Below are 15,789 nucleotides of genomic sequence, written 5' to 3' on the forward strand. Positions count from 1 at the left end.
AAAAAAACCTCATAGTAAAAAGGTATAGCTGCTCCTTCATTATTCTTTATTCTTTTGTTTTTGTTTTGAGATGGAGTCTTGCTCTGCTGCCCAGGCTGGAGTGCAGTGGTGCAATCTCAGCTCACTGCAACCTCCGCCTTCCAGGTTCAAGTGATTCTCCTATCTCAGCCTCCCGAGTAGCTGAGATTATAGGTGCCCAGCACCATGCTCGGCTAATTTTTCTATTTTTAGTAGAGATGGAGTTGCACCATGTTGGCCACGCTGGTCTTGAACTCCTGACCTTAGGTGATCCACCTGCCTTGGCCTCCCAAAGTGCTGAGATTACAGGCATGAGCCACTGCACCCGGCCTAAAAATAATTTGTTTAAAAAGCTTCCTGGTGAAAAAAAAACAAAGGACCATGCAGGGGCAGGTGTGAGTCGGAAAGACAGGACCTGATCCTTCCCTAGGGTGACAGCCACAAATCTGCTCTGCTCCTCCGCTGTCTAGAGGAGGCTGAAACCCAATAGGCTCAAAGTTACACAGCAGTGAAGGTGAGATGGGACCACCAACCCAGATCTGTGTCCTCCCTGCCCAGGGGTCCAGTCCCGGCATCAGGCATTGCGTGGCATCTACTTGTCATTGCGTGGCACATCTTGTGATGTTTCTTGTCTTAACCCAGTTACACACAAGGAGGCAGGGGCTCAGAGGGGCCCTAACAACTTGCCCAAAGTCACCAAGCGACGTGGCCCAGATCCGACTCCCAAATTATGAGGCCCTGTATACATCCTCAGTAAATGGTAAAGTCAAGGAAAAGTCAAATGTCCCTAAATGTCCTCCTTTAAGAGGAAAATAACTAAGAGTAACCTAAAGCCATTAAGCCTTGCCTATAAGGAGAGAGCTGTACCATTTTGCCTACAGAATTTTAGAAAGATTCCTGATTTTACCTCTTACCTTCGTAATTTGTCCAGCCAGTGGCCTAGGAATTCCCCAAGCAAATGGGTGTCAGCCAAAAACATGGCTTTGAGCACAGGCTCACGTGTGGCCTGTTCACCATCATAGGCTGTGGTGTTCACTTCAGGCCAATTACACTGAAAGATCGCTAAGTAATAGATTAAAAATTCACAAAAGAGAAGCAGAGCAAAAACAACAGCTATGAGTTTCAACAGCAATAAACTCTTCCTCTTGAATGGAAGAAAACTCTGTCTTCCAAATCCCAATTCGATCACAGCCATTTCTCAAGCAACAACAAATCCATCAAAGGTTCACCATGAGAAAACTGCAGAGCCCTGGGTAGGGTGATGGCATTCAGGTTTTAGCTGGGCACCTACAGGGAAAAGGAAGAGAATTCAGTTATGTTCCCTAATAATACAGGTATCACACCTCCCTCTACTAAGAACTAATCAGTTACATAATCCTATTTACATGTCCAAATTAATTGTCTTATACTTTTACAGTAATATGCCAGATTACTAATAAGGAAAAACTGACCTTTCCAACTTCTTCAAGCTCTCCATACCTCCATATGCCAGAATAAAGCTATTAGAATGATCTTCTCATCAAGATGATAGTTTCGTTAACATTCTAGAAATCATCAAATGGGAATCCATGAGAATGATGTCTGTTAAGGTAGGAGACATAATGGAAAATTCAGCGTTATTTAAGTGTAACTTGACTCCTAGGATTCCCCACCACCCCTCCTTGACCTTAAAAATCAACAGGTCGCCGGGCGTGGTGGCTCTAGCCTGTAACCCCAGCACTTTGGGAGGCCGAGACGGGTGGATCAGGAGGTCAGGAGATAGAGACCATCCTGGCTAACACGGTGAAACCGCGTCTCTACTAAAATACAGAAAACTAGCCGGGCGAGGTGGCGGGCGCCTGTAGTCCCAGCTACTCGGAGGCTGAGGCAGGAGAATGGTGTAAACCCGGGAGGCGGAGCTTGCAGTGAGCTGAGATCCGGCCACTGCACTCCAGCCCGGGCGATAGAGCGAGACTCCATCTCAAAAAAAAAAAAAAAAAAAAAAAAAAAAAACAACAGGTCATAAGGCCCCTGTAACATGTTGCTTTTGGTGTTAATTCATCACTTTTCTACTCTGCTGTTCCACAAAATAAGTGAATATTCATGGACAATGTGCTTCAAAGATCCCAGGAATTCATTCCACATTGGACCTGGAGGCCAGGATCTGACACTGAAACCACCTTTGCAAAATTATAATAGTAACCCAAATCTGACATGGTTCACTGAAAAAAGAGCCTGGGATCTGGAATCTGACAGATAATGGCTTAACATCCCAGCTCAACCCATTGAAACGTTGTGTGGCTTTGAAAATACTGCCTATTCTGATTCCCAGTGTCTTCACTGGTAAATGGCGATTTTATTTTATTTTATTTATTTATTTATTAAGTTTCCCTCTTGTTGCCCAGGCTGGAGTGCAATGGCGTGATCTCGGCTCACTGCAACCTCTGCCTCCCGGGTTCAAGTGATTCTCCTGCCTAGCTGAGATTATAGGCATGTGCCACCACACCCAGCTAATTCTGTATATTTAGTAGAGACAGGGTTTCTCCATGTTGGTCAGGCTGGTCTTGAACTTCTGACCTCCAGTGAGCCACCCGCCTCAGCCTCCCAAAGTGCTGGGATTCCAGGTGTGAGCCACCACACCAGGCTGGTAAATGGGGATTTTAAACCCTACTTGCACAGGATAGTTATGGGGTTAAATGAGACAGCGTTTGTAAAGCATGGCACAGGCACACAGCAGGTGCACAAAAATGTCAGTGCTTGCTCAGCCCTCCCCGTCTTCAACCTAACCAAATCCAGCCTATGTCATTTTCCTAAGGAATCCAAACCTTTCCTCCTTTTTAAGGCATTTTCCTGGCTGCTCCTCCTCTACAAAAGGGAAATGCGATGTCCTGGGATATATAAATAGGGGAAAGTAGGCTGGGTGCAGTGGCTCACGCCTGTAATTTCAATGCTTTGGGAGGCCAAGGCGGGAGGGATCACTTGAGGCCAAGAGTTCAAAACCAGCATGAGCAACACAGCAAAATTCCATCTCTACAAAAAAGTAAAAATTAGCTGGGCATAGTGGCACAAGCCCATTGTCCTAGCTACTTGGGCAGCTGCAGTGAGCTATGATCCTACTACTGCCCTCCAGCCTGGGCAACAGAGCTAGACCTCGTTTTAATCAGTCAATGTAATTTCTGGTCAGAGGAAGATTTTTAGATCCCAAGTTAACCACTGAATGGTACACATCACCCGTAAAAGGCTTTTTACCCAAGATCTCTCTCAAAATACATTTCTCCGTTTTTCTTATTTTATTTTACTTTTTTTTTAGAAACAGGCTCTTGCTCTGTCGCTCAAGCTGGACTGCAGTGCCATGATCACAGCTCACTGGAGGCTCAAACTCTGGTGCTCAGAATAGCTCAAGTGATCCTCCTGCCTCAGCCTCCTGAGTAACTAGGACTACAAGTAGGCATAAATAGCAAAAATTAGCTATTTTTTCATTTTTGTTTATTGTTTTTTTGTAGAAATGAGGTCTTGCCATGTGGCCCAGGCTGGTCTCAAATTCCTGGCCTCAAGCAATCCTTCACCTCCACCTCCTAAAGTGCTGGGATTACAGGCGTGAAGCTCTGCACCCAGCTTCTGTTTCTCTTGATTTAATGTTATTCACCATGGAAAGTAAAAATCTAGAAACAGCAGCAGGAAGAATGCACAGAATGCTACTTGGAGAGACATCAATCAAGATCAATTTGTAAGACCAAGACACTGCAGGCCCTGCACCGGCCCTTCTTGAGCTCATGCCTCCTTTGGTTTAAACTCATAGTAAGAGGCTGGGCGCGGTGGCTCAAGCCTGTAATCCCAGCACTTTGGGAGGCCGAGACAGGCGGATCATGAGGTCAGGAGATCGAGACCATCCTGGCTAACACGGTGAAACCCCGTCTCTACTAAAAAATACAAAAAACTAGCCGGGCGATGAGGCGGGCGCCTGTAGTCCCAGCTACTTGGGAGGCTGAAACAGGAGAATGGCGTGAACAACCCGGGAGGCGGAGCTTGCAGTGAGCTGAGAGCCGGGCCCTGTGCTCCGCCTGCGGCAGCAGAGCAAGACTCCGTCTCAAAAAAAAAAAAAACTCCAGTACAGGCCGGCGCCCGTGGCTCAAGCCTGTAAATCCCAGCACTTTTGTTGAGCCGAGACGGGCGATCACGAGAGGTCAGGAGATCGAGGGACTCATCCTGGCTAACACGTGAACCCCATCTCTACTAAAAATACAAAACTAGCCGCCGGCAAAGGTGGGCGGGGCGCCTGTATTCCAGCTACTCCAGAGCTGAGGCAGGAGAAGGCGTAACCCGGGAGGCGGAGCTTGCAGTCAGCTGAGATCGGCCACTGCACCCAGCCCGGGTGGACAGAGCAAAGACTCTGTCTCAAAAAAAAAACAAAAAACTCATCAGTAAAAAGGTATAGCTGCTCCTTCATTATTCTTTATCTTTTGGTTTTTGTTTGAGATGGAGTCTGCTCTGCTGCCACAGGCTGAGTGCAGTGGTGCAATCTCAGCTCACTGGCAGACCTCCGCCTTTCCAGGTTCAGTGGATTCTCCTATCTCAGCCTCCCGAGTAGCGCTGGTACGATTATAGTGGCCCAGCACCATGCTCGGCTAATTTTTCTATTGGGTAGTTAGAGATGGAGTTTTGCACCATGTTGGCCACGCTGGTCTTGAACTCCTGATCCTTAGGGCGTGATCCACCTGCCTTGGCCCTCCCAAAGTGCTCGAGATTACAGTCATGAGCCACTGACACCGGGCCTAAAAATAATTTGTTTAAAGCTTCCTGGTTGTAACGGAAAAAAACAAAAGGACCATGCAGGGGCAGTGTGTGCTGTCGGAAAGACAGGACCTGATCCTTCCCTAGGGTGAAGCCACAAATCTGCTCTGCTCCTCCGACGTCTAGAGGAGGCTGAAACCCAATAGGCTCAAAGTTACACAGCAGTGAAGGTTGAGAGGGACCACCAACGCCCAGATCTGTGTCCTCCCTGCCCAGGGGTCCAGTCCGGCATCAGGCATTGCGTGGGCATCTACTTGTCATTTGCGTGGCCACATCTTGTGATGGTTCTTTGTCTTGTACCCGTTACGACACAAGGAGGCAGGCTCAGAGGGGCCCTACACACTTGCCCAAAGTCACAAGCGACGTTGGCCAGATCCCGACTCCAGAATTATGAGGCCCCGTATAACCATCCTCAGTAAATGGTAAAGTAAGGAAAAGTCAATGTCCCCTAAATGATCCTCCTTTAAGAGGAAAATAACTAAGAGTAACCTAAAGCATTAGCCTTGCCTATAAGGAGACGAGCTGTACCATTTTTGCCTACCAGAATTTAGAAAGATTGCCTGATTTTACCTTCTTACCTTCGTAATTTGCCAGCCACGTGGCCTAGGGAATTTCCCCAGCAATGGGGTGTCAGCCAAAAAACATGGCTTGAGCACAGGCTCACGTGTGGCTGTTCCACCATCATAGGCTGTGGTGTCGGACTGTGTCATCAGAGCAATTCACTGAAAGATCGCTAAGTAATAGATTAAAAATTCACCAAAAGGAGAAGCAGAGCAAAAACAACAAGCTATGAGTTTCAACCAGCAATAACTCTTCCTCTTGAAATGGAAGAAACTCTGTCCTTCCCAAAATCCCAATTCGATCACAGCCATCTTCTCAAGAACAAACAAACTCCATCAAAGGTTCACCATGATGAAACTGGCAGACGCCCTGTGGTAGGGTGATGGCATTCAGGTTTTAGCTGGGCACCTACAGGGGAAAGGAAGAGATTCAGTTATGTTCCCTGAATGAATACGGTATCACACCTCCCTCTACTAAGAACTAATCAGTTACATAATCCTATTTACATGTCCAAATTAATTGTCTTATACTTTTACTAGTAATATTGCCAGATTACTAATAAAGGAAAAACTGACCTTTCCAAGTCTTCAAGCTCTCCATACCTCCATTATGCAGAATAAGCTATTAGAATGATCTTCTCATCAGATGATAGCTTTCGTTAACCTTCTTAGAAAATCATCAACATGGGAATCCATGAGAATGATGTCTGTTAAGGTAGGAGGACATTAATGGACAATTCAGCGTTATTTAAAGTGTAACTTGATCCTAGGTATTCCCCACCACCCCTCCTTGACCTTAAAAAGTTCAACAGGTCGCCGGGCGGTTGTGTGGCTCTTAGGACCTGGATTAACCCCAGCACTTTGGGAGGGCCGAGCACGGGTGGATCAGGAAGGTCAGGAGATAGAGACCCCATCCTGGCTAACACGGTGAACCGGTCTCTACTAAATACAGAAAACTAGCCGGGCGAGGTGGGGCCCCTGTAGTCCCAGCTACTCGGATGGCTGAGGAGGAGAATGGTGTAAACCGGGAGGGCGGAGCTTGAGTGAGCTGAGATTCCGGCCACTGCACTCACAGCGGGCCGATAGAGCGAGACTCCATCTCAAAAAAAAAAAAAAAAAAGAAAAAAAAAAAATACCAGGTCATAAGGCCCTGTAACATGTTGCTTTGTCGGTCGGTTAATTTCCATCACTTTTCTACTTCTTGCTGTTCCACAAAATAAGTGAACTATTCATGGACAATGTGCTCAAAGGATCCCAGGGGAATCATTTCCACATTGGACCTGGAGGCCAGGATCTGACACCTGAAACCACCTTTGCAAAATTTATAATAGTAACCCAAATCTGACATGGTTCACTCCGCTTATTTCTGACTGCCACGCTGTACCGTTGTCATTCCTGGAATATAGGCCAGCTAATTTTCAGGGAGGAATTTAGTTTATAAGGTGTTTTGTTTGGTTGGTTTTTTTTTTTTTTTTTTTTTTTTTTTTTTGAGGCGGAGAGTCTCGCTCTCGTCGCCAGGCTGGGAGTGCAGGTGGGCCGGATCTCGCTCACTGCAAGCCCCCGCACTCCCGGGTTTACGCCATTCTCCTGCCTCAGCCTCCCGAGTTAGCTGGAGACTACAGGCGCCCGCCACCTCGCCCGGCTAGTTTTTGTATTTTTTAGTAGAGACGGCTGGTTTCACTGTGTTAGCCCAGGTGGTCTCGATTCCTGACCTCGTGATCCGCCCGTCTCGGCCTCCCAAAGTGCTGGGATTACAGGCTTGAGCCACCGCGCCCGGCCTTGGTTTTGTTTTTGAAATGGGGTCTCCCTCTGCCACCCAGGTTGGAGTGTAGTGGTGTGATCTGGGCTTACTGCAACCTCCGCCTCCTGGGTTCAAGTGATTCTCATGCCTCAGCCTCCCAAGTAGCTGGGGTTGGAGGCACCCATCACCATGTCCAGCTAATTTTTGTATATTATTTTTGTAGAGATGGGTTTTCGCCATGTTGGCCAGGCTGGTGTCAAACTCCTGACCTCAAATGAACCACCTACCTCAACCTCCCAAAGTGCTGGGATTACAGACGTGAGCCACTGTGCCAGGCCAGTTTATAGTTTAACTTTGAAGCAAGAATGATAATAGTCCCCTCCCTGTTCTGAGGCTGAAACCACCTTTGGAAACTAATGAAAGGTTTTGAGATTAGGATTAGGGGAGGGGCTTGAATTCTGCTGAATGTAGTTTCTATAATCCCTTATTGCTCAGGAGTCGTGTGGCCAGAGGTAACAAAGATCTGTGACTTCCCTCAATTTCTCCTATAGATAACATCACTATTGTAGACCCTAAGATTGATCTTTTGAGGTATTTTTCAGACTTTTGGGCAACTGATTTACCCCACCTGACTGACCCTGCGGGGACCCATATTTCGTGACTCAACTGATCCTGTGACCCCACCCAGAAGCAGGCTCAGCACACAAGGACCGTTTTCCACGCCCCTGTGATTTCATTCCCAACCAATCAGCAACTCCTGTTCCCCAGCTCCCTGCCCACAATACCGTCCATAAAAACCCTAACCTCTGAGATTCAGAGAGACTGATTTGAGTAGTAATTCCATCTCAGTGGCCAGCCTTATGTTAATTAAGTTAATTAAACTTTTTTTTTTTTTTTTTTTTTTTTGAGACAGAGTCTCACTCTGTCACCCAGGCTGGAGTGCCATGGCACAATGTCAGCTCACTGCAACCTCTGCCTCCCAGGTTTAAGCGATTCTCATGCCTCAGCCTCCTGAGTAGCTGGGATTATAGGTGTGTGCCACCACGCCCAGCTAATTTGTGTGTGTGTGTATGTGTGTGTGTATATTTTTAGTAGAGATGGGGTTTTGCCATGCTGCCCAGGCTAGTCTTGAACTCCTGGGCTCAAGTGATTCACCCACCTCAGCCTCCCAAAGTGCTAGGATTACAGGCGTGAGCCACCATGCCCAGCCTAAACTGCTTATTCACTGCAGTACCATAGTCTCAGTGAATGATTTTGTCTGTGCAGTGGGCAGGAAGAACCTGTGGGTGACTGCAACAGAGCCACCATCTGTGAATGTGAATATTGAACACTGCAACCAGATTCTATGTTTTCACAGAAATGGGTTTTCCCCTGCAAATATGCCTTGAAACTCTGGATGGCCTTCTTTCATAAGATATTTATGTATAGTGGCTTCTGTTAGGGAACCTTCGAGTTTTTTAAGGATTCATCCCAAATATTGCATGAGCTTTGCATCCTGTAAAGAAAGCATCTATTTTTGAGACCTCCGAAGAGAAACATTGGTAAAACGCTACCCTGAGATAGGCTATAGATGGTGGCATTCTACCTCCAGGTTTTTCAACTTGCGCTCAAGATGAGAATCTGAGAAGGGCGATGACCTTCCCAGGGAGAGTATGAGGAGCTCAGATGTCAAAGAAGCCCCTGAAGTCTTATGGGGTGGGAGCTTTGGGAGACACTGACCAGAAACCCTAATTGAACCAATAAAAAAATAAAATCCTTTTCTAGGAAGACGATTTTCTACCATGAACCTAGGAACTTCATGTCGCACACAGGCATGGAGTCAAGAACCACCTCATGCCGCATAATTGCAGTCACCACATACCTTTATCTTCCAACTGGGGACAGCATTGAGTGAAAAATGTCACTAATAAAAATTAAAACAGAGCAATAGTGTAAACCAGGACTGTCCCAGGCAACTTAGGACGTGCAGCCACCCTGTGCTGTCCGTAATCCCAACACTTTGGAAGGCCAAGGCAGGTGGATCACCTGAAGTCAGGAGTTCAAGACCAGAATGGCCAATGTGGTGAAACCTCGTCTCTACTAAATACAAAAATTAGGCAGGCGTGGTGGTACATGCCTGTAATCCCAGCTACTCAGGAGGCTGAGGCAGGAGAACTGCTTGAATCCAGGAGGCGGAGGTTGCAGTGAGCCGAGATCGTGCCACTGCACTCCACCCTGGGCAACACAGTGACACTCTGTCTCAAAATAAATAAAGGGGGAACAGCAAACAAATACTGGATTTTAAGTATATCCTTTCAGACAGAGAGGTCAAAAGCAGCCTTGCATATCATCTGGAGTCAACTGCTCTTGCTGAAATTCTCCTCCAAAACCCCACAACATATTTATCAGCTGGTCAAGCTGTACTTTATCTTCTTCACTTAGAACTTTTGTCACCTCTCTTTTCTCTAAGACAAAGCACACATGCCGCATAACTGCAGTCACCACATACCTTTATCTTCCAACTGGGGACAGCTTTGAGTGAAAAATGTCACTAATAAAAATTAAAACAGAGCAATGGTGTAAACCAGGACTGTCCCAGGCAACTCAGGACGTGCAGCCACCCTGTGCTGCCTGTGCTTACTCTGACACAGAGGAGAAGCAGCAGTGCCTGTTTGCAGTCACCCACTTCATCTGGAAGAAACTTCGGAACGGACTGCACAAGTGTCAGGAACCATGCACCAGCATGGTGAAGGGCCTAGGTTCTCTGCTGGAGTGCCTCTAAAGGATAAATAACAGGTTCCCTAATGCCAGGCAATTTCCTTTGTTTTGATTAAATCAAATATGTCACAGGCAACCATTCGATCTTAATATCTCATTTTCTTTCAAAAGGCCTAGAATCTCCTAAAATCCTAAAAGCTAAACCCAAAACGATAGTTGAAACTTTCTAACACCGTATGTTTCCTCCAGCTATAAGGAACTAGTTGAGAGGGAAGGAATGCGGACCTTCTGGGGCGGGCTGAGGGGTCTTCCAGTAAACAAACCCTTGCTGTTTTGTAGGTTTCTGGTTTCCCAAGATGAAATACCAGAATGACAACTTGAAAATTGCTCTTCTACACCCCCTTCTTTTCATCAGAGTGAGCCTTGTTTGAGCAGTTATGACTAAGAGGTGCAAAAAGCATCAGTGAGGCGGCCGGGCGCGGTGGCTCAAGCCTGTAATCCCAGCACTTTGGGAGGCCGAGACGGGCGGATCACGAGGTCAGGAGATCGAGACCATCCTGGCTAACACGGTGAAACCCCGTCTCTACTAAAAAATACAAAAAACTAGCCGGGTGAGGTGGCGGCGCCTGTAGTCCCAGATACTAGGGAGGCTGAGGCAGGAGAATGGCGTGAACCCGGGAGGCGGAGCTTGCAGTGAGCTGAGATCCGGCCACAGCACTCCAGCCTGGGTGACAGAGCGAGACTCCGTCTCAAAAAAAAAAAAAAAAAAAAAGAAACAGTGAGTGGTGAGCAGGCTGGAGACAAGGCCGGCTGACAGCCCGAAGTGGGGCTCAGGGCAGGATAGTATGTAAAACTGCAGTCCTCCAGCTTCCCTGGATGAAGAGAGGATGAAGGACAGAGGACACAGAGACAGCCTGTGGGTTTGCACTTCCAGGCAACCTGGGCTCTCCCCGCCTCAACTCCCCACTGAGCTCACTCAGCATGGCCTCTTACTCCTCGTGGATAAGCGACCTCGATCTTACTGCAAACAAACCGGGTCAGGGGAGTTCTGGCGCTTCCCTCAAACTTCTATGTTCTTGTTACAGGTTCTAGACAGGCATGAGTGGGGCGAGTGAGGGCTCTTCCCATCCACCAGGAATGTCAGGTGATCACCAGGTGACCATTCAACAGTTATCACATTGCCTCCCTAAAAACGATCATTTAGCAGCCAGCGCCAGGGAGAGACAATCTCCTGAAGGTCCACAGCTGCCACATTAAAGTGTAAATTAAATACAGATGCCAGGAAGAGGCAACTTCCTGGGCACACACATCAGGAGACAAAATGGCAGACTATGACCTTCCGGGGGCACTCCACAGGAAACAGGAAGAAAGGTTCAGATACTCCACAGGAAACAGGAAGAAAGTTTCAGATACTCCACAGGAAACAGGAAGAAAGCTTCAGATGGGCATGGCTACAGCTTCCTAAACACATTGCTCATGCTCACCTCCCAAGCGCAAGGAGGGCACTGTGCACGCAGGCAGCGCACCCTAAGGGAAGAATCATGGGGAAGGGGTGCAAGACAAGTGGGTCAGCCTAGAAAGTCCTAGGATTACAGTTAAACACTGCACTTGACCTTCACACTGCCCTCTTGGGTCTCTTCCAAGTGTACTTTTCTTTCTTTCCTGCTCTAAAGATTTTTAATAACTTTCACTCCTGCTGCCAAACTTGCCTCAGTCTCTTCTTCTGCCTTATGTCCCTCAGTGGAATTCTTTCTTCTGAGAAGGCAAGAATTGAGGTTGCTGCAGATTTGTAAGGATTTGCCACCTGTAAATCGACTACCTTCTACCCCTAACATTCTTTTTTCCAAAAAGGAATTTAAAATATCCTACACAGAGCCATTCAAGCAGAGGAAGACTTAGAAGGAAAGAAGAAAGGAGGATAGTAGAAAAGCAGAGAAGAGCAGAAGGGGTTGGGGGAGGAAAAAGGACAGAGAAAGAGAGAGCAAGCAAGCTGGCTGAAACTGTTACATATTTTCCTGAGAAGACCCTGATAACCATGTGAAGCAGCTATCTGGTATAATATAATTTTTTTTTTTTTTTTTTTTTTTTTTTTTTTTGAGACAAGGTCTTGCCCTCTCACCCACGCTGGAGTACAGTGGTGTGATCCCAGCTCAGTGCAACCTCCACCTCCCGGACTCAAACAATCCTCCTTCAGCCTCTGGAGCAGTCGGGATTACAGGTGGGCGTGCACCACCACACCCCACTAATTTTTGCATTTATCGTACAGACAGGGTTTCACCATGTTGCTTAGGCTGGTTGCGAACTCCTGGACTCAAGCAATCCACCGGCCTCAGCCTCCCAAACTACTGGGATTACAGGCATGAGCACTGCGCCTAGCCCAACACAATCATTTTTTAAAAGATAAGAGTGGCTGTGCAGGACATGGTGGCTCATGCCTGTAATCCCAGCACTTTGGGAGACAAAGGCAGGTGGATCATTTGATGCCAGGAGTTCAAGACCAACCTAGCCAACATGGTGAAACCCCATCTCTACTAAAAATATTTAATACAAAAATTAGCCGGGTGTGGTTGAATGAGTGTGTAATCCCAGATACTTGAGAGCCTCAGGCACAAGAATCACTTGAACCCAGGAGGCGGAGGTTGCAGTGAGCCGAGATCTCACCATAGCACTCCAGCCTGGGTGACAGAGTGAGACTCCATCTCAAAAAAAAAAAAAGGCTGGGCGCAGTGGCTCATGCTTGTCATCCCAGCACTTTGGAAGGCTGAGGTGGGCAGATCATGAGGTCAGGAGATAGAGACCATCCTAACATGGCGAAACCCCATCTCTACTAAAAATACAAAAAAATTAGCCGGGCATGGTGGTGGGCACCTGTAGTCCCAGCTACTCGGGAGGCTGAAGGAGGAGAATGACATGAACCTGGGAGGCGGAGCTTGCAGTGAGCCGAGACTGTGCCACTGCACTCCAGCCTGGGTGACAGAGCGAGACTCCTTCTCAAAAATAAAAAAATTAAAAAATAAAAAAATAAAAATAAAATTTAAAAAATTTAAAAAAGATAACAGAACAAAACCTATTTAGAAAACTTTTGACAGCAGATCCTTAAACAGAATACCTTTTGGGCAGGGGGCTCACACCCTGTAATCCCAGCACTTTGGGAGGTGGGGGCAGGGAGATCACTTGAGGCCAGGAGTTCAAGTCCATCCTGGCCAACACAGCGAAACCCCATCTCTACTAAAAATACAAAAATTAGCCTAGTGTAGGAGTGCATGCCTGCAATCCCAGCTACTTAGGAGACTGAGGCAGGAAACTCACTTGAACCTGGGAGGCGCAGCTTGCAATGAGCAGAGATCAGGCCACTGCACTCCAGTCTGGGCGACAGAGGGAGACTGCCTCAAAAATGAAACAAAACAAAACACACCTTTTGCTCAAATCTTGGGAAACTCCTTTTCTTTCTCTACCAAAGACTCATTGCTGTTTGCGATGTTATGGCCAAAACATGCCCTCTTTTCCCAGCTGAAATGAAGACAGAATAACTTGCAGGACTGATAGGCTCGGGGAAGTGACTCCTTCTCTCCCTAGAAGTGACACCAGCATTAGGTAATGAGGCTTCACTCCTACCGGCCGGCTTGCTTCCCAACGGGTATAAATTGACTTATTTCACTCACTTGCTGGGCCAAACCTTACCCCAGCCTCCTCATTTTCTGCCTCCCCATTTTCTGACTCAGATGAAGGAAACCTGCTGACCACCAGCACCTGGGAGCTCTGCAGACACCCCCACCCCGGGGAGCCCTACCTTTCTGTCAGCAAAGAGGAAACCGTGAGAGCTCTGTGAGGAGTCAGCCACTTGTTCCTCGGTGAGTATTTTATCCTGCATGCTGCGAATACCACCAGCGGAGATGGCAGCTGTGCTGAATTGGAAAGGAGCAAATGGCAGCACTGCTCTGTGACCTTATGCCAGCCACTGACCCCTCCTGAACCTCACAACCTGCAGTATCCACCTCAGTGCTTTTGTGAGGATAGAAAAAAATCAGAGCTTAGTCCTCAGCTTTAAAGTTCAAAATTTCTTAAAGTATTACTGTTTTCACTCCCAAATTCAATTATCATTCTCATTAAGATCATCAAACAATAACCCGCCGGGCGCGGTGGCTCAAGCCTATAATCCCAGCACTTTGGGAGGCTGAGACCGGCGGATCACAAGGTCAGGAGATCGAGACCATCCTGGCGAACACAGTGAAACCTTGTCTCTAATAAAAATACAAAAAACTAGCCGGGCGAGGTGGCGGGCGCCTGTGGTCCCAGCTACTCGGGAGGCTGAGGCAGGAGAATGGCGGGAACCCGGGAGGCGGAGCTTGCAGTGAGCTGAGATCGGGCCACTGCACTCCAGCCTGGGGGACAGAGCAAGACTCCGCCTCAAAAAAAAAAAAAAAAAAACAATAACCCAGCAGGAACAGTGTCGAGCTTCCACAAGACAGTTCAGACCGGCCCAGGATGAAAGGCAGACATGCACCTCTCTGATACCTCCAGACAGATCTCTAAATATGGAAGCTAGTTTATATATTACCTATAATTTTCCAGGAAAATCACCAAGTCACCTCACCTTTTAAAGACAGAGAGATTGGTATGAGGCTCTAAGTTGGCATCTGCTTCCCCAAATCAGAATTCATTTATCTGAAATGAAACCAAAAATGTGTGTTTTGTCAGTGAGTGAGCTTTCATTTAGTTAACTATTAACAGGAAACCTGACCAACTTAGAAAGTAAAAAAGAAGCTGAGAAGCTAAAGAAACAAGACATTGGGTTAGTGGCCAAGAATACCTATGTTGAATTATAATATAAAATACCTGTATTTATAGATATATGAAACATGTCTGTCCAACACGTATGAATAATCACTGCAAGCCATAATTGGGAGCAAAATATTTTATCTTTAGGCCAGGCGCGGTGGCTCATGTCTGTAATCCCAGCATTTTGGGAGGCTGAGGCGGGCAGATCACCTGAGGTAGGGAGTTCAAGAGTAGCCTGACCAACATGGAAAAACCCCGCCAATACTAAAAACACAAAATTAGCTGGGGTGGTGGTGCCTGTAATCCCAGCTACTCGGGAGGCTGAAGCAGGAGAATCGCTTGAACCTGGGAGGCAGAGGTTGTGATGAGCCAAGATCGCACCATTGCACTCCAGCCTGGGCAACAAGAGCGAAACTCCATCTCAAAAAAAAAAAAATTTATCTTTGAACTTTTCGATTTGTATTTATTTTCTTTTTTTAGAGATATGGTCTCACTCCACTGCCCAGTGTAAATCAAAAATGAAATCCTAAGGCCCCTCAACCATCTGCATGGACCCCCACCAAGGGCATTCCAGAGTTCATCTTGTTTTAGGTTGTTTTAAGAAAAGCATGTTTAGGCCTGATGGGAAGTGGGGGTGGAACTTGCCTCATTTTGTCCTCCTCCCTTTTGGAATTCAGGAAAAGCAGACCAGCATTTAACATGCTGGATACTAACCTGCAGGCTTCATCTGCATGATAAAACTTCAGTCTCCACAGCCTCTTACTGTAACCCAGACATTCCTTTCCATTGATGATAAATCTTTCAACCAAATGCCAATCAGAAAATCTTCAATCTACCTATAACCTGGAAGCCCCCGACCGACCCACCCACCGCCTCAGTGGTCCCACTTTTATGGACCGAACCAATGTACATCTTAATCGTACACGTATTTGATTGATGACTCATGGCTCCCCTAAAATGTATAAAACCACACCGGGCCCCGACCACCTCGGGTACATGTTCTCAGAGTCTCCAAAAGGCTGTGTCACCAGCCATGGTCATTCATATTTGGCTCAGAATAAATACCTTCAAACATTTTACAGAGTTTGACTTTTTGTCAACTGCAGGCTGCGTCACAGCTCGCTGCAGCCCCAAACTCCCGCGCCCAAGCGATCCTTTCACCCACAACTTCCCGAGTAGCAGGGACTTCAGGTGCGTGCCACCACGCCCGGCTTTTTTTTTTTT

The 15,789-nt window shown here is 47.1% G+C and overlaps 1 protein-coding gene across 1 annotated transcript in view; it reads right to left on the reverse strand.

The window, feature by feature from the left end:
- Positions 1–15,789, reverse strand: part of MPPE1 (metallophosphoesterase 1) — a 52,093-nt gene that overhangs the window by 10,515 nt on the left and 25,789 nt on the right. Inside the window, 3 exon segments of the mRNA XM_017868804.1 lie at positions 933–1,305; positions 1,470–1,599; positions 14,381–14,451. Coding sequence (XP_017724293.1) covers positions 933–1,213 — 281 coding nt within the window. The 5' untranslated portion in view covers positions 1,214–1,305; positions 1,470–1,599; positions 14,381–14,451.

The sequence above is a fragment of the Rhinopithecus bieti genome, unplaced genomic scaffold (assembly GCF_001698545.2).
Source record: "Rhinopithecus bieti isolate Rb0 unplaced genomic scaffold, ASM169854v2 scaffold_4654, whole genome shotgun sequence".
NCBI classification, from domain to species: domain Eukaryota; kingdom Metazoa; phylum Chordata; class Mammalia; order Primates; family Cercopithecidae; genus Rhinopithecus; species Rhinopithecus bieti.